A 26,909-nucleotide genomic window follows, 5' to 3' on the forward strand; every position below is an offset into this window, starting at 1 on the left:
CTTGTCTCGTATTTTTGGAGAAGTTGTCTTTCCTCTGCCTGGATTATGTGTGTACGCTGACATTTGGATTGGGTGACTTTGCCTTTTCTGCCTTAGTTTTACAGCTGTGCGCTCTGATCACACTCCTTTTGATGTGATCTCAGATGGTATCACATACCTTCTTACTTTTGAGTAGCTTGTTTAACTTGTAGAAATTACATAATCTTACAGGTTATTACAGGTAATCTTACTGGATTATGTTTTTTGAAACCAGCATATCATGAAACCGCTTATCACTTCAGAATGCCAAGAATTGGATCAGAAATGCTGTGACTGCACTCTGTGGAGTGCTGTAAGTGCATTAGCTCCCTTGGCTGCTTCAGATATGCCCAGAACGTTTTTATACAACCAGGCTTTCTGCCTCTGCCAGTCGAGCTTTGTGCTGGATCGGGTGTTGCCTATCCTCCCAGCAGAAAGCATAAAGCCAGCATATGTTCTGTGCTGCATGCTTGGCTGAGGCCTGGCCTGGCTCAGGCCCGATAGTAATGTCAGTGGTCCAGAGTTTTGTGATGCTTTTAGAATGACTTCGGCATCTCAGAGATGCTTGGGAAGGTGATGGGGAAGAAAACCTGCAGCTCTGGGAGCTGTGCGTTTGAAAGTATGAAGACTGAAGGAAGGGAAAAGTTCCAAACCGTAATTACAGAAGTGAAATTGAGATATAAGCTGGTCCCACACATTTTGTGTTAATGGGGGTATTTTGTGTGCCGGGGGTTATTGCTATGGAGAAGAGACTTTCCCCCCGAAACGGTCGCATGGGAGGACGAGCGCGGGAGCTGCTTGCTGGGAAGCCGGGATTGAGAGTGCCGGATTGTTTTCCCTGGAGAAAACCAGAGCTGGGTTAATGGTGCCACTCGGTGTGCTGCCCCACCCCACACTGTACACACTGCCTGTTCTTTTGCTGAGTGGGAGATGGACTTAAATGGAGGAACTCCCATTTCAGATAACCTTTGTCTTTTACAAGGCAGTCTGGCGAGACTGAGATGCCCGCTTTAACGTCCTTGTCTATAGGTAGGAAATGCTGTGTCGGGTCCGAGCTACCCATACCTTGCTTTTTGAGACTCTCTGTAGGCGATATTCAGCAGATGCTGGAAAGATTTCTTACACTTGCTGTTTTCTTGTCTAGGTTTATATATGTGTGTCTGTTTATATATAGGTGTATACAGATCCCCTGTCTATTAGGTACTTTTGAAGTCTTGCACTCATTTTGAAATTGTGTGCTGAGCTGATGTAAAATACGTGCTTGTAATATTGCAGGCCGTTCTTAGTCCATGATTCCTAGTCTTATGACACAATACACTTAGGCACAGATTTCTCGAAAAGAGCTCTTACACGAGGCTTGAACAAAGAGCAACTACTTTGTAGAACAGGATTGTTTTTCAATAGACACGGGTTTAGTTGAAGAGCGCATGAAAATGCTCTCATAAATTAGCGCTCTGGAGCAGTTTCGTCGAAGGTTTATTGAGCCTCAAGTCATGTGCTAAATTATAAATCTGTTGTACACTGCCTAATTTTCTTTAAGTGGGGCAAACATATGCTGTATGTCTTGAAGTCACCTTTTCACGTTAGCCTTCTTGTTTAGTCCACTCCTGAAAGGTGCTCTCTCCTCCTGCCGCTTTCCCATTTTTGAACTACTCCTAAGAATTTGTAACCCTTTTTTTCCAAGCACATGTTTTGAAGCAGGTGGGGGATATTTTAGGAACTTTTTCATGCCAAAATTGAACTCTGTTCTTTTTTCCATTAGTATGCAAAACTGAAAAACATTGTAGGGATAGCCAACTGGATGTGAGAAACATAGTTCAGTAAGAAGTTGCCTATAAGGCATAAAACTGTAACAAAACTACTGCAGGACATGACATTGTCATGGTAATAAATGGCAAAAAAACCCCAAAAAACCCCCACCAGTCCCCGCAGGCTGTCTTGAAATAATTTTTAGGAAAAATCCACTACTGCTCGTGGGTTTAAAACATGACACCATTCTGCCTCTAGAGAAAACGTTTTTGTGATTTATATTTCATGGTTTGCAGAAAATTAAGCTACAAAAATGTCTGGTTTATGTTAGCCTCAAACAGATATATTCATAATATTTGCAGTTAGAAGTCACTTCTTCCCGTTGATTGGCTCATCTCATAAAGCTCCTACGTAAGCGCAATCTCAAATTCCTTTCAGAGCATCTCGATACCCTCTCCTGGCTCTAGCTGCATTAACTATAGCAGATGTATGTGGAAGATGTCAGGAACCAGGCACTCAGCCGTAGAGGTTCGCCTCGTCCTGCTGGAGAGAGGGCTTTAACTGAGATGCTACATTTTTCAAATGAAGCTTGAATGAAATGTGGACTTCTCCTTGGTGGTATGTCTCCAGTTACAGCTCCATGGTTTCCTTTAAGAGAAGGAAAGAAAACAAACAGGCAGCTGACTTTATCAGTTTTTAGAGTTGTGTCATTTTATGGTAAGCAATCTAAACATAGTAAAACAATGGCTTCAACTGCTACACCTACCCTAGGGTCTAGTGCCAATATTTCCCCTTGTATTTCCCTGTGTTTTGATAATGTTACTTTCTTCTTTCTGCAGAAGAAAGCTTCAATTTCATTCACTCCTAATTGTTTTTCCTACTAGTTAGTTCATTTTTGGAACATATGTAAGTTGAAGAGTTCTCACGAAGTTGTCAGAGATGTAAATCGAATCCAAATGATAGAACTTATTTTGTCAAAATAAATTCAAGTAATTCTTACCTTGGTTTCAGGAGGGTGCTCTCATAGGCTTCACCTGTGAGTTGAGATAAACCTTCAGAGTTCTTGACGTTCCAGTCAGTAAGAGTTTTTGAAAAGATTTAGTCAAGAACTGAGACTCGTATTTAAATCCTATAATGGGACTTAATTTCAACCCCTGAGAACGCCTCTGGAGGCTGAAGCATTTCACGTAACAATGGGATTACTTAATTGGGAATTTATTAAAAACCAAACCCAATAAAAGTCCCTCCCCTCGTGTGTCATCCGTCGTCCCCCCCGCCAGTTTTAAAAAAAGTCTCATTAATACTCAAGCCACTTGTAGTAATCTAAATAGCATGGCACAGTATTACTGAACGAATGGGCTGCATTTTCCGGAGTGAAATCCATGTAACTGAGGCATTTCAAGCAAATAACCTGTATCGAGGTTTGTATTCTACTTGATGTTGCCTGATTGATCAGAGGCGTGCGGTAGCCTTGGTTTGTGGTTTTCTCTAGGTCTTCCTAACCTGCTGACAAGACCACAGCGTGAGTTGACAGGGAAAATACTTGAATCAAATGAATGGGCAGCAGTATAAAGGCAAATGGCTGCCTGCAGAAAACACCATGTCAAATACTGATGGGGAGACAACCTCTCAGAAAGGAGGTTTCTGAGGGACAAAGCAGCACTGAGAGAATGTGTCTATTTAAATGGCTTATTCTCAAGAACATACTGAGCGTGAGGGTGGTTTAAAAAAAAAAAAAGGTGAAATAGCATGAAATCTGAAAAGCAGTCTTGTAGCTGTGTGCAGAGAGTGTGTTAGCAAACTGATGGGTGCGGGATGCGTACTGCTTTACAAAGCTACGCCAGTGACACAGGAGCTATGCCTGTCTGGCCTGGTTTTTGCCAAAGCACACCGGGTTGGGCCAGTGGCTTGTTTCCTGCACCTACCCTCTTGTTGTAACGCTGACCTAGGTGGACTTCCATGAAAGGACCTCGAGGGAGGGGAAGACGGGAAGCGTAACCTCAGTGATTTATGTGGGCTGTTGAGGGGCATACTTACCCTGTGTTTTGCTTGTCCTTTCTCCAAAGCCCCTTTAACAAGCGTGCTTCAGTGTCAAGTAGTGGAAGGCTTATGTCACTGTCATGCTTGAGAGACACAAACAAGCAACAGCGAACCTTTGAGTTTTCACGTGCCCTTAGAGAAGACGAGTAATCCAGAATGTGCAGTTGCTTGTATGTCAGTAGTAAGATGATAAACTTGCAAAGCTTTCTTACTTCTTGCCTCTTCCTCTTCGTTTCACTTCATCATGTGCAATTAATCAGCAGCCGTGTCGCATGCATCGTGGTCCAACACGTGCTGGCAGTTCATTGGAACTAGAAAATAGGAGTCGGTGCTGTGAAAAGGAAAAGCACGGCCCAAAACAAATGAACAGTCAGCGCTCCTTCAAGGGTGTGTATGTTCCAGCCTTTTCCTACGTGTCCTGCATTGTCCGAAAAAAGGGTGCTTTAGCACCTTGCTTGCATTTACAGATTTTAGTCTTGTAGCATTTGTAGTTGTCTCACCGTTCTGTACAGGAGACGATTGGCGTTGCTCTGGAGAGAGGAAACGGCGTTCTCCATTCAGACAAGAAGTCTGCAGGAGGGGGAAGAGCTGAGATGAGTCTTTCTGCATCTGCTTTACTCGATTGCATTGTGCAAAGCAGTCATCTTGGGTATTAGTTCCCTGTTGAATATCGAGGCTTATTTTGAAAGAAGCTGGGTTTATGTTTGGATTTAAAAATATTCTAGTGCAGGTTCTTTCTGCAGAAAGCAGAGGCTTCTGTCTTCCTCTGCTCCTGGCGAGTACAACCTTTTGCTGAGAAAGCATGTAAATAAATGCTGTTTTAGAGCTGACAAGAGAAAACGCATCCAAGATAAATTTGGCAATGCGTTCTAAAAGTGCATCAACCAGGCTGGGCTGAGCATAGTTGGAAGCTCATTTTTCTGTGTGATAGAGCCCATATGCAAGTATGTGAGAAAAACAAAACACATCAAGCCCCTAAAAAGGAATCGTTTGTATTAGGTCTGTTTATTCAAGCATTTGCGTATGGGCTGTGAGAGCATCAATTGGGACCAAGTCTCCTTCCTAGTTTCCTGTTCACTTGGCCGCTATCATCGCACTATCTGAATGCTTCACAGGTTACAGAGAAAAGAAATAACACTATCTCTGTCTCTCCGCAGCCTGTTGACATAAGAGGCCTGTGTAGCTTATTGGCTCATTATCTTTGGGATACATGCACACACACTTGGCATCTAACTTGGGTGGCTTGGTGAAGGCACCGGTTGTCACTGACGGGGAAGCCTCGGTGGCTCTTCTCTCTACTCGGGTCCAGGCCCTGTGCATCCCATCTATGTGAGCCTCCAGGTCTAGCTGATGGTTGTGTCGTTCCATCTGTTGCTGAAGGTTGAATGATGTTGCCTGGCACAAGTTGTGCTGGTGGTGGAGGCCACGTCTCAGTCCTGTGAAGGGCTCTGAATGCCAGCTCGGTTGTTGTGAGCAGGCCTCTTACACCTTGTGGGGAGCAGCGCAGAGTGGGGCTGTGGATGTACCTGTGGCTGTTCCTTGCAAGCCACGTCGCGTTTCTTTTTGCGAGCTCTGGTCGTGATTACCAGCAGCAAAAATGCAGCACATGGGTCGCTCTGAGTTTGTTCCTAGCAGCGCAGGGAGGAATTGCAGAGGTACAGGAGTCCTTTGTGTGGCGGGCGTTGGAGTGTCCCGACAGATCAGGCTGTCAGAGGCAGTTGTCTGTTCTGCTGGGAGCTGTGGAGTCTCCTCCTGAAACTGTGTTTCATCCTCTAAGAGGAAGAATGACGAGTATGCTGGACAGTTTCCCCCTTTTGTGTTTGGGAGGTAAATGGTGAGGGGGAACGGTGTATGTGTAGATTCAGGTGTAATCTTTGCGGGATTGTGAGACCTGCCAAACAGCTTAGCCAGCAACACCTGGTATGCTGTTTACGTGTTTTTGTCTCTCTTCTCCCCCAGCATCCCCATCCATTGTGCTCCCACTCCACTTTATGGATAGCAGTTTTCTGAGAAAAACATCTTGACAGGTAAATGATGCCAGGCTCTGAGAAGCAGACGAGGGTGGTTGGTTCTGCACGCTCGGGAAGATCTTATTTCGCTTGCCTTTCCCACGAACGTAGACAGCTTCCACACACCTGCCCGTAAGAGTTGTAAAGCAGGAGCTGTCACGCTGCGTGGCTGGGCGGGCACGTTTTGGTAAGCAGGTTTGACCCGACCCCTTTCGGAGCCCTGCTGTCGGGGCTGCTGGTTCGGCCGGCAGGCGTTCCTGCTCCGTGACCCAATGTTTGCAATCCTCTCTCCTCCCTAAAGCCGTTGCCACGCTCTGCGCCCTGGCGTACTGCAAAAGGATTGCTCTTTAAATGTGGCTTTCACACGGGCTCTGCATTATGCTATCCGTTTCAGCGACAGAGCTGGCTCTGGGTTTTTTTTGTTTTTTTTTTTTTCCTTTGTTCAGTCCAGAGTTTGCTGGAGTTTCTTCCTGATTGCAAAAGGCGTTTGAAATGGGCAGAATCGTAAAAGCTTATCAGCAAGTAGTAACTCTTGTTTCTTGCTCCCCAGCTACGTTACGCGTTTATTCACGGGAGCGGGTTGTATCTCCATGCAGCGGCTCGTGTTGCCCCATCAGCCCTTCTGCTTTATTTATGCCAAACGCCAGTTTCCCTCTTTTCCTGTCGTACATCACAGGGTTATGAAAGGCGCCGGTGGCGATGGCTGCCGGTGGGAAGGCCCCGGCGACATCCCCTGAGGCAGCCGGCAGCAGCACGGCCCCGGGCCCTGCCCGCCCCTGCCTGCGGGAAGCCCCTTGCCCCGCGGCCGGGCGGTGGCAGCACCCCGTCTCCCAGCGCTCCGGCTGGGGAGGAGGGAGGGCTCGCGGCGGGTCCCTGCCTCGGTTGGGACGGGGGACGGTGAAGCTGAGGTTACTTGCCGCTTTGGACGGCTTGGAAGACGTGTTGGAGGTGTTCGGTGCTGTAACAAGGAGACCTGCAGGAAGAGTTTATAATGTGATGAGCAAAACAGAGACTGTCAGACACGTGTAGCCGAGGGGAGGGAGACAAGGAGTTTTAAGTAATTGGGTTTTTTTTAGCCTATCACAAATAATTTGCTTTTGAACCACAGCACTTTCCTTCAGAACCCAAATCAGATTTGCTATGCTAACGCTGAACGCGCAGAAATGCCGTTACCTCGAAAGCTACCCAGAGCAGAGAGGCAAACGTACTTGCTCAATTCTAAGGGTGGGCCCCGCTCGCTGGGGAATAGACCTTTCATCTTCTTTTCTGCTTTGTGCTCTTTGATTTCCTTCGCTTTTGCCCATTTTATACTGACTTTTCCCTCCATTATGAAGCCCGGGATGCCTGTTAGTATTAAATTGGTCTTGTTCTTTCCGAGTAGTCTGGCAGAATATTTCTGTGAGCTGTATCTGCAAATTTAGGTTCGAGTTGCATGCTGTGTTGGGTAGGCTGTGTGTGACTCCTCTTAAAATCCTATTGACACATAAGGTCATTTCTAAAAATGTTCGGTACCGATCTAATGATCTACCCAGAGAGGCCAATTACTCAAGCAGCTCGTAGTTTTTCACTTGGGTATATTCTGTCAGAATATATGACTTGCTCAGGTCTAGACCCTGAAGATAGAAAACCAATATTTTCTTAATTAATTTTTCAGGTTTGTTTCCAAAACCTTGCAGTAGCAGTGATGAGGATGTGGGTCTAGATAAAAAGTGTCTGAACGTCCCATGCTTTTTACCTTACTGCAAGGAGTTAGTAAACCAGGCTTAAACTAAGGCACGTTTCTGTTCAGAGGCCCTAAAAAAATTGCCACCCTTTCTTTCTTCTGTCCAGTGTGTGTGTGTTTCCTCCATGGGATGGTGAAAATACCTTTTCTTGCTGCAGTGCTTCACTGATAGGACTCTTCCAGTTTTCCTCTGAGCACCCAAGTGAAGATTTTCCTGTTGTTTCATGTGATTTTTTTTTTTTTTCTTTTTTCATTTCTGCAACTCCCATTTCATGTTTTTTGAAAAATTCCAGGGGGCTGAAATATTTCCCCCGTGCAAATTCAGAAAGGGTGTTTTCTTGCTAGATTTTGGCCTGAAGAAATCCTGCAGTAATCTGAGAAGGGCAGAAAAGACCAAGTCAAGGGAGGTGGCGCTTGGGAGTCTAATCACTAAACTCCTGCGGATTAGAGACGGGGCGCCGTGCCAAGGCGACCCGAGCTCTATTCCTGGCCCTTTAAACCCCCCAACTCCTTCGGATCCGCTCTGCACGCATTTCAGGGAAAGCAACAGGCTTGCAATGTGTCATAAGCAGTTTTCCAAGCCTCCGCGGCTAGAAAGCGCAGCTGTTAAATGTGATAAACTGATCCAAGGGAGGAAAGGTGCCACTGCTGGGAGGGCGGGGGGAAGCGGGGGGGGGGTCCGGCCCTGCTGCCCGCGGGTGAGGTGCTGCCCTGGGACGGCTCCGCAGCAAGCGGGGCACCCCTGTGGGCAGGGTGATGCTGGCAGGATGCACTGCCGCGGTGGGGAATTTGAGCAGACATTTTACTGGGTGGATGGCACCCGGTGAATTTTCAGCACTGTACTCCTTGTGGGCAGCGGAAATCGCTCCCTTCCTTCCTTTCCCTTCTTTTCTCCCTCTGCCGTGAGACTGTTGCTTCTCAGGTGCTGCGTGCCTGGACTGATGCTGCCTCGGATGGCGTGGAGAAACTGGCGTTGGAAACTGGTGTTTGAGCAGGGGCTGTGGGGTGTGCAGGTGTGGTTGCACACATACACGCGTGCTGAGGGGCCTGAATGTCTCGGTGCTCAGGGAAGGGAGGCAAATGCCGGGGCACGTTGTGTGTGAAAGCCTAAGAACAGACTTTACGGAGTAATAAAGCGCGTGCGGTTTGTGTTTGGCGTGGAAATCCAGTCCCATCTGTTCCAGATGTTTTCAGTTGTGTTTATAGCAAGTAGCTACTGTGCTGCTTTGGGGGAAAAAGAATTAAAATAAAAAAAAATTGGGGTGTGCCTTCACAACCGTTGCAAACAGGCAAGAGCAGCCATGAAATATGTTCCCTTTTGTTGCCTTAGAAAAGATGCATAAATAGCCTTGAATAATTTAACGAAGAACTGGAGCTTTCGGGGAAGGCTTCTGTGTGCGTGCCTGAGTGCTGGCTTTGTGTGTTTTGTTGGTGAGAAGCATGTCCTACCCCTTCGTGCAGGACAACAGCTGCTTGTGAAATGGTACCTTTCTGAAGTCGGAGAAACATGTCCTTCAAATCCTCTGGCTTCTGGACCTCTTGCAGGCAGTGCGGGCAGAAACAGCCTGTGTGAAGGGGAGGTGGGCCTTGTTCCGAATGTCTGAATTGGACCTAAACTTCGGCGCTGATGCTCATCTTCATTTCTGGGTATGGTGCTGTATTATTTACTGCCACCCAATAATCTGAACGAAAAAATGTGTATTTCCATATGCTTGGTTAGTGGTTTTGAATCTGACCCGTTTTGCTTTGTTCTTTTTTATCTTTGACGTATTTGAGACTCGTTCGTGGGAGCTGAGCTGCGGACTATGAACCAAGGATGAGGCCGATGGCGTGTTAGTGAAGGTGCTTGAGGTGGAGGAAAACTTGGCAACGATGGGAGAATGGCTGCTGTGCTACTACTTCGAGAAAACGAGGGCTTTGGTACTTGCTTTTGTGGTTGAATTTTTTTGTTTGTTAGTTTTTTTTGTTCAGGTAGGCGTTGATATACAAGGTAGATATCCTAAGACTTTTTGGTATTCATCCGCTCAGTTTTTATACTCTCCTGAATTTGAATGTGCCGTTAAAAAAACTCTATTAAGTGTTTGCTGCTACTGCACTTGGAGGATCTTGCGGGATCACAAGTGGAAGCAATACAGATGTGAAGAAGTTCTGAAGGCTTTGTCTGTTTCTGTACTGAGTTTGTCCCTATTCCATCTAGGGAATATAAGGAAAAGGTATTGTTTTTTGATTGGTACCCATATATGCCTGTTTCTTGTGGAAAACGGGTTACCAGATCTCCAGCTGTATTAAGATAGAAAGCTTCCACAGTGACTGTCCAGCAGTGAGCAGCAAATGTGCGCTTAGCCTGTAAGCGGTATGAAAGGAGATTATTTAATACAGCTAGATTTTTTTTTTTCTTTGTTATTTTAGCATTTTTGTATTTGCTTGTCAAAAGTGACTTTGCAGATCAACCCTTGGAAAGCATGCAGGGTCTTACTTTGTGGGCGAAATACAGCAGTACCAGTTCTGGGCAGTACCACAGGACTCTTACGGCGGAGGCATAGAATGAGGAGTCTCTTCTATACTGAGAAGCAGATAAGAGGTGGAGAGAAAAGGGGAGGGGAAAGAAGGCAACTACTAAAACCTGTCTCCAAAGGGATGAATGAATGAATGGGTGACACACATAAATGACTGCTGTGATGGTCTGACTTACTGTAGCTCGGTCTCTGGATAATCCTCATATGTCAGATTTCTGTAAGGCCAACGTGTGACGCAAAGCTTGCCTCTCAACAGACAAGTGTGCTTTGCTGGTATTAAGAGGCTGGCTGAAGGCTGGTCTCCCACTGTGCATTTGAACGCGTGTGTATGTCTGTGTGTGGTATGCGTGCTTGCTTGTGTACGTGGTTCTGCAGCCGAGGTCTGTTAGAGGAACTTTAAAGCGAAACTGGAATTCCACAAACTCTTGGCTATTGCATAGACAGTCCCAAACTTGTGTATACGTCCTTTTTAGAAAAAAGGAAAAAGGAGGAGGGGGAAAAAAAAAAGAAGAGGAAAAAAACCCAAAGACTTCTAGCTGGGATTACCTTTCTCACACCTGTCAGCACTGATGTCCTCTCAAGCTTAGAATTCGAGCTACGTGAGGCCAGCTTAAACCCAACGCCATTTGAAAGGAGCTCTGTGAAGGAACAGCAGGCACTGGAAGGAGAACAGGAGTTCCCACAGGAACATGAACAACAGCTTGCAAGTTAACCTGCCCAGGACCTGGGCTCGTTCAAATAGCTCGCTCCAGGAGAAGTCTGAGCATTCCTTTTTTCTTTTCTATTACTATAGGATGGAGGACGAGGCAGTACTGGATAGAGGGGCTTCCTTCCTTAAACACGTATGTGATGAAGAAGAAGTGGAAGGTAAGAGACCTTGGGCTGCTGGGGAGAAAGGGTACCTTCACAATTTGTATTTGTGTGTACGATCGGCACAGTCATATAGCAGAGAAAAAGGGCACCTTTGTTTTGCTGAGTAATTAATCCTAAAATTGACTGAAACACGGGTAAGCTGGGTCGGGGTGAAACTGACTTTTAAAAGAAATCCTCTTTTTCAGTTGAGGAGTGAATGGTGTTACATGCCGCTGGCACACATTTCCACTTCCCACAAAATTGTGTTTGCTGTGCCTTGCATAGTGGCTGTGAAATATCGGGGCCATTTGTTTTTCTTTCCTCTATGAATATAGTTTTGGCAATGCTTGCGTATCACCACTGCACTTGGAAGCGCTGGAATACGGTGGCAGGTGTTGCAGATGGAGAAGCGAACTGGAAAAACCAGCAGAATTTGTACCGAGTGTCAGGGCTGGACATAAGGCAGCAAGAAGACGTTTGCCTGGGTTATCCTTTTAGCTTAGGAGGAATAAAGAGAAGGTTTTTCCCTTGAAGAGGAATTTTTTAACAGAGCAAACAGTTTCTTCACTTTTTAGGAAAAGAGAGACTCCTTTGAAAGTGTTCTTATTTTCTCTCTAACTAAAAATGTTTTGAAATCCCGAAGGTAAAAGGAATTTAAAGGAGTTTAGTTTAGGGTTGTTTGTGGAAAATTATTAAGCTGATAGGAATGAACTATTTGCAGCAAATTCTCTTTTTCTTGTTTTATGAGGATCAGTTGACAGTGTGCTTGATAAACTAGTGGGGGAGGAGGAGAGGACGATAGGGTACGTACTCTACCTAGAAGGGGAAGGAGGCCAGCGTTTCACCTCACAGTGCTATCCTTCTCCTCTTGACTTAGGTATATAATTTTATTCCAATTCCTTTATTTGCAAACAAATGTCTATGGCTTTTCGGTTTCAAATGTTTGGAAAGGTGTAGGGTTACAGCCGTGTCATTGTCACTGGTAATGGACGGTAAAGGATCAAGCAGTATGAAAGAAAATAATCTCCGAAGAGGTGGATTAGAACACTTTCAGCAAGTCAAACCAGTCATTTCCACGAAAAAGCCTGTGTTTTCTTCCTCTCTTGTATGGTGTAATCTGTGCTCAGTAGCTATAAATCGTCATGTTGGGTTTAATTAGACCATTTGCTGTCTGCAGGGTCGGAATGACAGGGTTTTTGTGTTAGCCTTTTGCTTGTAGAATAATTGATACTTTGGCACAGCAGAAACATTTGAGAGGGGGAGAACATTTCTTATATTTTACTGTCTTAAATGTTGCCACATGCTGTTGTGGTGTGTATTGCCCATATCTGATGCTCCAGGAATATAATACAAACTGTTGTTTGTGAAGAGCAGTGCGGGAGTGTCCTTTTTAACTGTCTGCAGGTGCTGTGAAAAAGGCTGTGGTTAAGGCCTTAAGTAATATTTGTAGATGTGGTGTGTTTATCTCCATGTTTCAGTGTAGATATCCTCATTTGATTTAGTTGGGCTAACAGAGCAGTTGCAGTTCGTCTCACTGGGGTAAGGAGAAGAGGAGGTGAAACAGGTATTTCTAATTGCACGCGACAGGCCTCTGAGAACTGTAGCTGCTTGTCTGAGCCTCCGGAGAGACTCGGAGCTGTGTAACCAGCTAATTCCCTTGTTCGTGCTGAAGGCAAGGCAGCACCCTGATTCTCGCCAGGCTTCTGCGAATGACCTAGCTAAATCACAAAAGGGGCTGCCGTCTGTGGCAGGGCCAGCGCTGACGCCGTAGCATCTGTCAGTGTCACGATGCATGTATGATTCGGTTGGTGAGTTGCTGCTCAGCCACTCCACTCTTCTGGAGCAGGACAGCCTTGAATTCATAGTGTACCTGGCAAATTTGGGGCATTACCACAGTGCAAGTAATCATTAAAGGCTTTGGCGTTTTGAAGAGATCTTATTTGCTGTAGAGGGGAAGATTTCCAGTGTAAATGATTGTATGATTCTATGCATCTTGTCAGCTACACCTAACTCTCTACACAGATATGCGCCCTGTATGTAAGTACACTTAATGTATGTGCGTATCTAATATGCACACATGCACCCAATGTACAGTCATAGTCTGCATGTATGGAATGAACTGTAGACTCACAGAATGGTTTGGGTTTGAAGGGACCTTTTAAAGACCGTCTAGTCCCACCCCCCTGCCGTGGGCAGGGACATCTTCCACTAGATCAAGTTGCCCAAAGCTCCGTCTCAACCTGGCCTTGAATACTTCCAGGGATGGGGCATCCACCACCTCTCTGGGCAACCTGTGCCAACGTCTGACCGCCCTCACAATAAAGATTTTCTTCCTTATGTCCAATCTCAATCTACCCTCTTTCAGTTTAAGATCCAATGGAAGGGCTAAAACGTCAGGTTGAAGACCTTTGGCTGACACTTGGTGCAGATGCTTTTAAGTCTCCTAGATTTCTGCACCGCAAGTGGAGTCGTTTCAAGGAGGAGAGCATTTGTCTAGAGACCTGAGGGTGTTAGCTCAGAAGTGCTCTCCATTACTTCAGCCACTTCCATGGTGTGGTTATAACTTGCTTTTCTAAAAGGCTTACAGTAGTTGCACCTTCTGTAGAAGAAGGTAACAGTGAGTGGAATTGTTACCTCCAGGTGTATTTTATTTTTCTGATAGTTTTTATTTTTAGCCTCCTTTCGTGAGGAAACAACATACATATTATAAAGTTGTTTGCCTCTCTTGCCTCTTCTTTCCATTCCTCTCCCAATAATTTTTTGCACCGCATTTCTCAGGAAGGTTCTTTAAAGCTACTCTTAATTTCACTAAACTTGCAGGGAAAAAAAACTGAGCAGAGAGGAGAGACCGTTTTCTTTTCCCTCTGCTAGGGAAAGGGGAATTGTAACCTTTATCAGGAGACAGCTGACAGTGTCGTGCTAGGACAGTGGGACTTGGGGATTCCCCAGCTGCAGGAGTTTGTAGGAGAGAACGGGAAGACCCTACAGCGAAACGTTATAACATGCTTAGGAAGCAGGCTGCTTTTGTTGTTTGTGAATCGGTTTGATTTCAAACAGATGAAGACAGAATTTTAAAGTTGTCATTTTGAGCATCCCTGTTTTGCACGTTCTTTGCAAGAAGAGAGAAACAGCGTGGTGTCATTTTATTGGTAGCTGATGACCTCGCATTATGTCTATGAGATGGAGGTAGCAACTCTGAATTACCACGCCACTCACTAATTTGGTTATGTAGCGGTGTGGGGGAGAGGGAAGGACTTTGCTTTTTAAGGAGGGGGACAAATGGGCATTTCTGGTCAGTAAGATGTTCAGATATTTTCAGCTTGGGGCAATTGTCTGTCATGCCCTTGTTGAGTAAATGTAATGTTAATAGAAGCCATACATACCTGACAAAAGTATGTCCCTTTGGCCTGGTTCCGGAGATTGTTTAATGCATCTCTAAGATGGCACCTCAGTCTGGTCCTACACTGGAATGTGTTGCTATTTTATTAGTGATATCAGCTGTTGACATCCGAAAATTATTCCATTCCAGCTCACCCCCTACTGTCTTTATCAGTGGGAGGGCTCAGTTGATTAATTCGGTACGTTAGTTATGAAGAGCTGCTTTGCTGGCCTTCACTGATGTTGCACGTAAGTGCCCAGAAATGTGACTTGGCGAGACAAGGGATCTGCCCGGGTCCGGTTCAGAGTGTGGAAGGAAAGCAAGTGTGAAAATGTAGGCTTTCTTGGGGGAAATCAGGAAGAGGCACTGCCCTAAGCTGAACCTCCTGTGCGAGAAAACCATTCCCATTCATTTAGAGCACTGCACGTTCCTTTCCTTGAAGGTAATGACATATTGCTGTAATGCCACTGTTAGGAGTGCTGGTATGTGTGACATAAACAGATTACTTAATAACCAATTTTGCAAGAGGGGAAAAGTAAAACTCCACCTTATCCTTTGAGATAAGGTATTCTTGGCTCTTTGAGCGTAACTTCCCTCGGGCTTGCTGCCACCCTGACTTCATGGTGGGGTGGCGGATGCTTGATTTCAAGTCTGACAACCCGCTGCTGGAAGGCCCGAGGAGCACTCTGGCTGCGTGTCCTAGGAGAAGGCGACCAGCACTCGTGTCAGCTGTTTTGTCCTGCGTTTCAAATGATCGGCAAAGTAAAGGTCTCGAGAGTATCTCTTAGATACCACTGTTGTTGAAGGAGTGACTTCAGGAAAAAATGCTGTTACAGGTGGAAACTTTTTCATGGATCCTATTATCATTATGGGATTTACTATATAGAGAGCCTAAAACAGGGATTTTGTAACAACTTTCCGTAACTACTTTTTCCATTTTAGTGGACGGCTTCCCACACTTTCCTCCTCCTTGCTTTCTATTCTCGACCCTGTTGTGTCGTTTCACTTGGCTGGTAGAAAGCTGTGTGATGCCGTAAGCCTGAGATTATTACTTGATGGCTGGATCAATGAGGAGAGAGGTTGAAAGGGTAAAGATAACTCTGAAAATCTTTACCTTTATTAACAGCAGGCAGAAGGTAGGAGAAATGACCTGTATTTACTCATTTACTTTGTTTTCTTTTTCTTCTCTCATCCCCGCCCTCAGTTTTTGATCGCTGACTGTAGGCAGACCTTCTCCATTTTCAGACATAACCACAAGACCTGTTTCATATCAGTTAGAGTTTTTAATTGCTTCTGAAATAAATATGATTACAAAATTAATCAGATAAAATCTCAGCACAGAATGAACTTCATTAATATTCTTTGGTACCTTTAATTTATATGCAGAGAGAGAGTAGTCTGTATTTTGCTTTGGTAAAACTGAGTCAGGCTTTGCTTGTGCAAAAGCCAAACGATGAGGACTCGGGCACTGCCTTTTTGCTCTCTTTCTGTACAGCAGCTGGCACAACTTGGGAATGGCAGGCACAGACTGGGACCTAAACGCTGCCCCACACAGCTAGTAAAAACAAGACGGGTGGTTTGGATCTTCTCAACTTTGAAGTATCTGGATGAAAGATTCAGATGAGCTTCTCTCCAGCTTTAATTCTCCATGACACTGTGCAGGATACTGAAATGTGCCATTGACTGGCTTGTCATAAATGAAAAGGTCTAGTGCAATGACTTCACTGCAGACTCTTGGTAATATGGTAAATCCCTATGGAAAAGTTGAGAGCGGTTTTTGTGTGTGGATTAATTAAGTCAATAGTACCAATGCTGTGAGGTCTGAGAAATACGGATCGCTCATGAAATGGTTTGTTCAGAAATTTTTGTCATTAAGATAATACAACTTTTCAGTCATTTGTTAGCTTGATGCTAGTAAATCTACGAGTGTGCTTACTATTGGCAATTTCCAGCAGGTGTCCGTGTTCCCCGTCATTGCATGGGATATGGTTCTGGTCACCACAGATGTCTTTCATCTGTTGTCAGGAATCGGCATTAACTTTAAAGTTGCTGGGGTTGTGTGAGAAGGTGTTGACGCCCACCTACTCCAAGCTCTGTGAGAAAAACTGCAATCCAAGTTCAGATGATGATAAACTGACTTTACATAAGGGAGTGATAAGTTGGCTGTGCACGCAGGAGAAATCGAGACCTGTAAGACTCAGGTTCTGTAAGAACAGCTGAGTCAATATGTGATGCGGTTTGCCTGTTGCGAAGGAAAGGTTGTGTTTTCTTTTAAGCGATGATAAGTTTTGCACCGACACATGCTGTTGAGTATAAGGCATGTGGCAGCGAAGGGAGGTGTTTCCATACCATTTTGACAGTGACTGGCTTTTTTCCATCTCTGATCGGTTTAGAAACAATCATCAGCTCTCTGACCTGGTGGTGAAACTAATTTTGCTGAGGGCCATGTTACTTAGAAAGGTGGCCCTCCCATGGCACCTTACAGCCTTTGATGGGAGCAACTTCTCTGAGTGCATGTTTTCAGTTACTGGGGCCATCCTGAAGTCGCTGGTCCCTACCAAGAGCGAGCGGACGCTTGGACGGTGCATGGTAGTCCAGTCCAGGGGCATGGGCCTCTGTCGTCTCAGTGTGCTCATGGTAACGACTCTACAAAGGTCACTTTTTAAGCCTTCTCTTCTTTTGTGCTTCAGTTTCTGTAGAAGCTGCCCAGCATCAGTGTGCATGCAGGCTGGTGGTGTAGTTGTGCACCTGCTGGTTACATGATGGTTTGGTCCTCTCCTGGGCCATTTCAGTTAGGATTCAAGTCTAGGCTCGTTTGACTGTCTTCTCCCACCCGTTGTATATACCTTCCTCTGCCCAACAGCTCTTTTTTAAGGTACAGTAATACTGGATATGACAGTTCGGGATGGAGGTTGAAGAACTGATACAGCCTTTGCTCAGTCTTCAGATGTGAGCCCCAGATGTGCTGATTACCCTTTCTGAATTTTTCTGGGACATTTAAAATTAAAAGGTAACATAAAATTTATTGGGGAGGTCCAGTCGCAGTTGTAAAATGTGTAATGCCAGTGTTTGCTCTGTTTGGCTGTATTTAGCAAGTTCTGTCATGGTTTTTGCCTGTTCACTGAATTGACAGATTTTTAAGAGACGAACTCTATGCCATAAATCAAGGCATAGAGAAGTAGTGAAGGTAAACGACAGAACCCGCTTGGCAAACAGGGAAAGATATTGAGGCAGAAAGTGGAAGATACCTGACCCCATGTCAGGGTTGGGTTCCTTCAAGCTTGGCCACATTTCAAGCTTGGCCACGTCAAACGGTCGCAGCCTTTGTGTAGCTAGGGAACACAGGAGTGTCCTTCCCTCTCTCATCTGTGCCCAGAACTAGTGGAGCTGGGCTTAATCCAGAAACTGGTGCTAGGGCTGTTTCTGTAGCTTGCTAGGATAAGTGCAGTCTGTATGCTAGTTCAGTCATCATCTCAGCCTTCGTGAAGGTCCGTCCCTTCGGGTGATACTCCTAATCTGGGTGCACAACGCCGTGAGAACTTCCTTAGCAGTGAAAAGGGACTGAGAAGGGATGTAGGAAGCTCTGGCGCTTCCTTGAAGGAAGCGTTGTGCTGCTGGAGAGGCGTCAGGAGGCCTCTGTGTGAATGGGGCTCCCGCTGGTGAGCATCATGTTGTTTGCATTCCTTCGCGGTGCCCTGCTGGCAGCAGCTCGGCCTTCTAGCAACCCCGGCTTCAGCCGCAGTCTGCCTTTCATAAAACACACCGCCGCCTCTATATGTTTAATTATAACTGCAGCCTTGGAATCAAGGTTTGCTTGCAGCAGGGCTGTTTTCCTACTGATGCAGTACTGCAGAGTCGGGCGGTTATGGGGACTTCCCATGAGTTGCCTGGCACTTTGCAAACCCAAGGAAACAGGATGGTGGTTTAGGTAGATCTCTGCCTGGCACGTTGCAGTTGTATGTCTTGTTTTTGTTGCTAACCTGTGCCCAGCCTTTGCTGTTTATTCTTCAGGCTTTGGACAACGTGCTACTCCATGCAGTCGTTGGCAGTGATTAGGAGTTCAGGCTCTAAAAAGACCACGGCGTTTGCTTCAGAGTTTGGAGTGCAGATTTCAGCGGCGTGCCTTCCTGTTACTTGTGCGCAAGTGGTAAAGCAGCAGCTGACCTTTAGTACCCAGAAAGCAGTTTGAGGTTCTTTCTCTGAAATGGGGCAGCACTTGGATGCCTTAGTCAGTATACCACCGCTCTTACTTAGATTGGAGGGTGGTCTAAAACCTACCGGCATCTATGAACTTGATAGTGCCAGCTTGGTATTCATTTGGTCAGCCTTGGTAATTAATGAGATGGAAATACAGAAAACGAGGCCAAGTTTTTCAGCCAAGATGGGCTATTTTGGGTGGTCATTTGGGGCATTTCAGAAGGGGTCATAATTTTAAAGGATCTGTGGTCGATCCTCGAGGCAGATGCCAGAAAATTCAAAGGTACCACGCTTCCGAACAGCTTGGCCTAAAACTTAAATCAAACAGTCCAGCACGGCTCCCCTCCTCTGCCCTGCTCCCCAGAGCCGTGCGTTTTTAAAGTCTTCCTTTTTCTTTCCGTGGAATCCAAGCAGTACTGGCCAAATTAGATCAGATCACAGCAGGACAGGTTCGGTGGCTTCTGTAACATCTCACGGCTCCAAAGAAGGGAGAAAGAAAAGCAGCTTATGGCGTTGTGAGTAAGAGTCTCGCAATGGCTTATATAAAGCTCAGTGAGAATACCCCAAACATGTTTATTGTTCTGTCTAAACAATGTCCACCCATTAATTCATTGCCAACTTCCTTATATTTTCCTGTCTTGGAGCAATACCTTATAGCTGTCATCAACGTGTGTCTTCCGGGCTTCATATTCTGATCCTTTCCTCGCAATTCCTAGCGTATTTTTGGTGACTGACTTGGTCTGCTCCTTCTAAACAAACAGGCTTTGTAGGATCTTCAGGAAGTCAAATGAAGACCTCATTTCATTTTTTCATTTTCTTTTCCTGTTTAGATATTCTTGACTTGACTTTATGTGAGGTCCGTCTTTTAGAGCCATCCCGTTCTTCAGGACATAGTGCTAACTCATCTTTTAAACATGCTTCGCGGGAGCGGCCCCTGAATCTTGTTAGGAATCTGGCAGTTCAAGTCTGGGTCACCGATGGGGAGCGAGCGTACGTTTGAAATTCGGAAGTACAGGCTTTAGACAGATGGCTAGGAAGACTTTCCTTCTGGCTAACTATAGTGTTGTTACGTGGGAACCTTTTAAAGACTGCAGAGGTCACTTTACCTAAAGATTAAGCTGACCTTTTGAAGATACTGAAGTTCTAGAAGCCTGATGTTACAAAAGAAGAAAAAAACCCCTCCGATTTGCATGCTGTCTTCCCCTACACAGCTCAGTTCCCTGCCCCTTGTAGTGATTTTAATAAAGGACTGCATATTAAGATGTGAAGTGCAGTAATACAAATACGTAAAACGATCTTTGGACAAGTTCCCTGCTTGATTAAGTAACTGCATCTTCATTGCTGCTGCTGGGTCCTCTCTTGAATACTTTCATCTTAGCCATGAATTCGGGGTTCTTTTGTCAGAACTGGCGGAACTGAAGAGAGCCCTGTTGTTTCTAATCTTGTCCCTTCCTATTTCATCTGTCAGTTGCATAGTAGGTTTGGTTTTGTCTCTCTTGGAGTCTCTGTTTTCTTTTTTGCCCTTTACTGCATCTCTCTCATTGCAGGCTGTTCTCCTGATGGCATTTATTAGGTTGTGAACCCCCTACTCAACCTTGTGGTTGCCATTTTACAAGTGTTTGTTCCCATCACGTGATGGATCCACACTGACCCTTTTCTTTGGCCAACTGCCACATACCATGGAAGAATTAGTTTATTGCATGCTGCTATTGTTTTAAAGGCCCTTATGCCTGAGGGCCTTCCTGATCTCAGTTTTTTTCAGCTACCTGGTTACAGACTTGCGCTACTTTATTCCAGTCTTTTCCGTACAGATGTGATTTCTTCTGGTTCTCCCAGCCAGTCTCTTATCCAGCATCCTTTGTCCAACTCTAGGCATCCACCTGCTACTGCTGGTCCTGCGGCAGTCTGCGCTCAGTCCCTCAAAAGGCCTCGGGTTCCCTTCGTGGGGACCTCTTGCAGAGAGGTAATTTTGTGCCCAAGCATCACCACTGTAAGACCTCCATGCACGTTTCTGCACTAATAGAATCGTTACTGTGACGCAAAGAGCCGAGTCTGCTCCAGTTGTGCGGGCTGCCCTCTCTTTGGAGGGAAACGCATCTTTTCTGTGGTTCTGCTGCTTGACGGGGCTATTTTGCTGTGGGGAACAGGAGGGATTTGGATCTGATTTGTCTCCAACTGGTACATTAGCTTGTTTAGATTTCACCCAGATTTCAACAAACAGAGTGCTCAATGAATCCTTCTGCTGTTTACCTGATGGGTAAGTTTTTACTCGCCTGGAAAATCAGTCTCTGGAGTATCAGGATGTTTTGAAAACCCTGTGGGGACCGAGTGGTGAGCCTGGGAGTATGCCTGGTCAGCCCGTCTAGAGGATTGGTTATGGTTTTGTTTTGTTTTCTTTTGAGTTTCAGTATCTGTGTTCATATGCATTAATGGGAATAGTACTTAACTCTTACACAGTGCTAGGGGAAATCATCGTGTTCCTTGTTTCTAATGCATGAACTAGCCATGTTCACTGACAGGTCTTGTGAATGTCCATGTCTTTTCTCCTACCCAGAACTTACATCTTCCTAACATATCATTGAAAATGTTCCCATTTGCTTCTTGTTTTTGTGGCCTGTGTTTTCATCTGTGGGGAAATTAATGCTCTTTCAGATCACTCCTGGGAAATTTTCAGGTGAAATATGATGACTGTGTAGGAGGGACTGGGAGAGTCATTTCTGTTCCACTGGTGCGAACAGTTCCCTGAAGCGGGGTGTCGCGCAGGCTGTGTCCCCCATCCCGTGTGCACCTGGGTGTGCAGAGCGACAGCCGTGACCTGGAAGGTGGAGTTGGTTGGGGTGGAGGGCCTGCGCCTGCTCCTCTGCTAGCACCAGTCCCGGGAGGTGTTTGGCTCCTGTAACCCTTTTAAAATCAGGTAGAGTTAAGGGCACTCGGCACGTGACGGCGTGGCCTTTCGTTCTTATTTCTTGAGCTGATTTGAAACTAAGCAGGGCTTAGTTTGGGACTTGCTTAGTGCTACTTTTAGTATCTCCCCTTTAAAATGGATCATCCCTGCGATTTATTTGTCCTTCTGCGCCATCAGCTTTTTATGTCATTTATTTCCTTTGATTCTCACACAAAACGAGAAGTACCCTTCTGCTGCCACCCCCAGGTTTGAAAAGCAGCCGCTAAAAGCTGTGCTAGCCTGGCTGTAATCCCAGCAGCGTGTTGGCTAGTGCCATGTCTCGGCTGTCTGCTTGGCAGTACGCCGACACCTTCTTGGCCACAAAGGTGTGCCGTGCCATCTTCTGCTGATGAAGCATGTGGCGGGCTGCATCCCCTGCCCGTCTCGTGTGACTTTGGAGCTGCGGTAGGTGCAGATTCCTAAACGTTAGACATCACTACAGAGCAAGTTTTCATGAGTTAGCAACTTGTTAGTGGTAGGAGTGAAAGCTGTATGTTCCTGGGATGTGTCAGAAGCCACATCAGTAAGTAAAGCTTCCCCGCCCTGAGGGTATGCTGTGTTTCAATTCCATCCAGGTATGAGACTGATAGCTAGGCTATGGAAATGGGCAGAGAAGGGCCTGTGTCTTATTATAGGTGCCCCAAAGTTAAATGGCTGGGGCATCCTGAGCAAAGCCCTTCGTTCGGGCGGCCTGAAATACCTGTCCCAGTCTTCTCTGAGAGCCTGGGTACACATGGCTGCCCAGTGCAGGAGGTGCGAGTGGCCAGAGCTTGTGGAGAAGAGGTTGGCTGTGTAGACATGTCAATTGTAACCACATGAGCCTGTCCAAGCCTGATCGGGTTTAATGTGACTCTCCCTGTTCTTTGGAAAGGAGCCTTGAAAGTAAAAACACGGGCCGGGTGAAAACTGCTAACACTCAGCTCATTTTCATTGCTTTATAAATTTTAAATGTTAAGTTTTTATCTCGTTTCCTTCTAAGGTGCCAGTCCAAGATTCTTTATGGGCTAGTCTGACCAGGCTCTAAGTCTCAACAACCCCAGTCATGTGGAAGGGATTCCTTCTTAGATACTATGCACCAGGCAGACTTTATCCTTCGATCCTGTAACTTTCGGCTCCTTTCTCTAAATGACCAAGTTTTGGTTTTGCTAAGCAAAAGCCATTGCACTGTCATCATTTTCTTATAGTGCTTAAAAATGGAGAGGATCATAAAGAAAGTGATCTCTGTCTGCTTTTTCGTTTGGTTGTAGATACCTCTTCAGTCTCACGCAGCGTCAGGCTTAAAGTCTGTAATTAGTCATGCACTAAGATTGCAGAAAGCTGTAGACCCAGCTCAGTGTCCAGACGAACGCAGAGACCTCAGGCACAAAAGGTGTCACCACACTTAGATAATCTAATCATATCTGCTGATTTACCTTTTTTTTTCCCTTTTTTCTTCTTTTCTCGTGCTAAGGCTACGATTTCAGTTTGTGTTTCCTGTAACGCAGGTTTTCTGGTAGTACCCTACATTTGGGTTACTACCATGGCCACTGATATTCTATTACATGTACGTGTTGAAATACACAATGCAAAAGGCTTTGTCGAAAGACTGTTGTTGCAGGATGAAGCTCCCCAGAATCACCTAAATTCAAACTTCATGAGAAACCTGAGCTCTACAACTCTCCATAGGCGTGTCACGCATCAGGTCTATTCTGTATGATTCTTCTGGGAGGAATTGGTTTCTTACCAAGGACATGGTAGGACGTGATAATGCTCTTTAAGGCAAACGTGGTTCCAGAACTGGTTTGGGAAACAACACCTGAACTATGGATTTCTCTCTATATAGAATTTTTTTGTCGTTTGCTGCCTGTATCGTAGCATGAATAGATCTACATGTTTCGAACAATATAGATGGCTTGTGCCTCACAGGCCTTGGGACGTCCAATTTGGGGCTGACATGATTGCACAGAGAGTGTGCTCCCAGCACACTTCTCATGCAGGCAGATCCCAAGGTCTCTTCGTCACGTACATTTAACAAGATCCTCAGCTGACGGTGCCAGGCTTGTTCTGGTTCTTTCACAGCTGCACTCCCCTTCGCTTAGCAGTGGACAGGGCAGCCGCTCACTGCGTGCATTGCACGTATGCCATGCCTCTCGGTCTCTGAAAACTGCCATACTTTCTTCCTTGGACAGAAAAGGATCCTCACTGACAGACAGTTCAGGTTTGATTCCAGCCTTGTGCCACAGCGACTGCAAAAACGCCTAGACAGAATTACGGGTGTTGAGGTGTAGGAACCTGGTGTGTTTGATGCAGGTCCTGGCTTTGCCTGCTGAGAAGCCCTTGTGAAGCTTTCTGCAAACCTCAGCGGGTGATGGGGAGCGAGCACCCGAAAGCAGAGCGGGATTGTGTGGGTAGCAGGTGATCAGGCTATGCTAACACACAAGTTTGGCTACGTAAACACACACAAGGAACTAATGGGTGGCTGAAACTTCACCAGGTCAGACAACTTCAAGCCTGCAGATTTCTTACTGGTTTTATTTTTCAGTACACTTTTTTCCCTCCTGTGTTTACGTTTCTTTAACCCCCACGTTTCCTTAAATGGAATAACTCAGAAAAGAAACAGCGTGGCGTTGCGCGGAGGCGGTATGCCTGGGGGCCTGACTCGTTGAGGCAGGGTGTCTGGAGCTACTTTCTTTTGTGCATGCTGTCAGAGCGCTGCTGGGGTCAGCACATGAGCTTGTGTGGTGTGCACGACTTGAGATGCAGATAGTTTCATTCCCAGGACGTCAACAAGACCATGCTTGGCCAGGATGGAGGCAGGAGATGAACAGATATTCTTGCAGGCAGGGAGGGATTAAGTTCTGCATTTTACAGAAATTAAATTGGGTAATACGTGAGCGGGTTTTCACCAGTAAAACTGACTCAGGGACTCTCCTGTGCCCAAACTCTAAATCTGGACTCTGAATCATGAGCTGCTATTTTTTAATAGCTCTTAATAAAGCAAAAGATGTGGTTTCAACCAAAATTTTTCTGGGGGAAAAATACCTCTCTGATGATGACTACTACTTGCTCTATTAATAATCAGATGAAATGATTTTGCTCTGCATTTGGTGCGCAGTAAAGTTTCTCCTCAGGCACAAGAAGCTAACTTCAAAAGTTTTAGCTACAGCAGGTGTAAGTTCAAGGAAGCCACGACCCGCCACTGTCCTTTAGAATAGAAAAGGCGCCACTTTGACCTGCAGGCCTCGCTCAGCATCTTACCTACGGGATTTTAGTGTTGTGAAATACATGCCTCCGGTCAACCGGAACAGCTCTAAAAATTAACGAGGTGCACACAGAGGCTAATCATTTTCCTGGGGGAGAGCGGGGAGGGCGAGGGGAGCAGCCCCCAGAAAAGGCTGTGAATGCAGTGGGGGCCGCAGGAGGAAACCGGCAGTTGGCCCGTGTCAGGCGTACAAGAGAGAGCTACGGCTGAGCGGGACCTGGATTACCAGGAGGAGTTCAGCGCTGGGCGCTGTGCTTCCCATCCTCTACCAAGCCGTAGGGTAATAGTGCGGTGCATGTGTGTCACGTTAAATTTATCAGGCATTACCATGTGTAGTCAATGGTTCTCATGGGAAAGGCTCTGTTACCCCGGTGAGTAGGAAATGTCTCAGAAACCCCGTGCATTGAGAGTATGTGTCAATTGTTTCCTTCCAGGCGCTTTGGGAAGGGAGCCTAGAAGTTTATCTCAGCATTTGCAACAATATAAACAGATGCCAAGCACTTCAAGTACGCAGAAAAGGAACATGTCTTGCTTGGCCTCCCTGAACAGACGGGAGGGGGAGGGAGACAAAAAGCAATGTTAAGTAAGTCTCTCCCTTGCAGAATAGGGAAAAGCAGCTAAGTAATGCAGATGTTTGCCTGCGTATATTCAACTTAGTTTCATAGTACCAAAATCTGTACTGTCCACACGTGGTCAAAAGATTAAAGAGTTCTGTTGGCAGCATATTAAAGTATTAAGACTACAGGCTTACTATGATGTGTTTCTGTTATCAAGCTGACCACAGAATTGAAGTGATTCAAAGGAGGACGTTGTTTTAATACAGCTACCGGAATCACCCCATCCTTCTGCATCTGGCTTTTGGATGCGATCTTGGCTGTAAGAATCCCTTGGGAATGGCTACCAGTGCCCTGTCTGTCCTGGGGCCACCCCTACCCTGCCGGAGCTCCTGCTCGTGCTCGGATAAGATTTCCCCTTCTCTGTCCCTGTGCAGCGTTTATGCCATCTGCCATGTTAAAGCTGATGTTTCTGGTTGCTGGAATAGCTTTCCGGGTTTCCTTTGACACGCTAGAGCTAAATCATATCTTCAGGCGTTGCTTGGTAAGGTCTCGCTGCAGATGTCTCCAACTTTGGCATCGTGGCTCTGCCCATTCCCTCTGTGGCGTGAGCCCATTTCTCAAAGATCTCAGTGCTGGCACGCTGGGCTGGAGGCAGCAGATGCAGGTCCCTTTTCTTCTGTCACTGTTGTGCTGCCTGATTTTGGACCTTACTCGACCTCGGATTTCTGTTTCTTTTTTTGTCCTGCTCCCTGAGATGGCAAGTCATTAGCGTCCGGTGCTGCACCGGACAGTTGTTGGCACCCGGCAGCAGCAGGAGATGCGCATGTAGTGGTGAACTTTTAATATCTCAGCCTAGATAATACTGGCTAAAAAGTAACTGTAACTTCACTCAGAGAGATTTTCACTAACCCTTTATAGCTGTTAGTTTATATCTTGATATCACAGGCACTCTATATCTTTATATCTGATTTATTTATTTATTTAGTATGGTCTTCTGCATAGTTGCCACCAGGACATAAACTTGAGCTTGCTGTAGCACTCTAGCCACCGGAATGATGATGCGATCCATTTCAGGGCCATCACAGGCGCTGTCACACCATCATGTCTGTGAGTGAGAAGGGAGTTTCTTCATAAGCCTCTGCTTTCCATTACAATTTCCACATAACAAATTACTTTGGAGCCAAAATGTAGCACACTTAGTGCCACTCTGGGGATGAACATATTTTTTCAAATGATCGTATCGGAGAAGAATTTTTTTTTTCCTTTTCATTTTCTTGGTCTTTGAGAATTAAGAATGCAGTATTTAAGAAACCTTTTTCAGATGCTTTTTTATACTTAAGTAACTCAACAACAGCATGCATTTAAAATTTCTAATTTGCCCTCTGTGTTTGCTTTTCAAAGGAGCTGCTGCTGGAGATCTGTATACCTCGGTAGTCTTGCTGGACTATAGAGCACATATGTAGGTGGCTATGAGAGACAGTGTAAAATGCATGGGGCGTGGGCTATTTTCATAAGCCTGCATACAGCTCATCATTCCGTTATTTGCAAAGCCTTTGGGGAACTCAGCTATTGTAAAATTGCTATCAAGGAGGGCCACTGTGGTCAAGCAGCTTTTTAAAAGATCGTGGATGCTTTCAGTATGAAAATTCACATGCAAAAAAGGTGAAGGATTCTCGAGACCTCA

General features: G+C 45.7%; 1 protein-coding gene across 5 annotated transcripts in view; it reads left to right on the forward strand.

Annotated features, from left to right (window-relative positions):
* The window catches only part of SLC4A4 (solute carrier family 4 member 4), a 230,496-nt gene that overhangs the window by 56,640 nt on the left and 146,947 nt on the right, over positions 1-26,909 (forward strand). For all 5 annotated transcript variants that reach the window (XM_076337456.1, XM_076337459.1, XM_076337457.1 and 2 more), the window contains one exon: positions 10,849-10,922. In XM_076337456.1, coding sequence (XP_076193571.1) covers positions 10,849-10,922 — 74 coding nt within the window. The remainder of the gene's footprint in view (positions 1-10,848; positions 10,923-26,909) is intronic.

The sequence above is a fragment of the Aptenodytes patagonicus genome, chromosome 4 (genome assembly GCF_965638725.1).
Source record: "Aptenodytes patagonicus chromosome 4, bAptPat1.pri.cur, whole genome shotgun sequence".
In the NCBI taxonomy this organism is placed as follows: domain Eukaryota; kingdom Metazoa; phylum Chordata; class Aves; order Sphenisciformes; family Spheniscidae; genus Aptenodytes; species Aptenodytes patagonicus.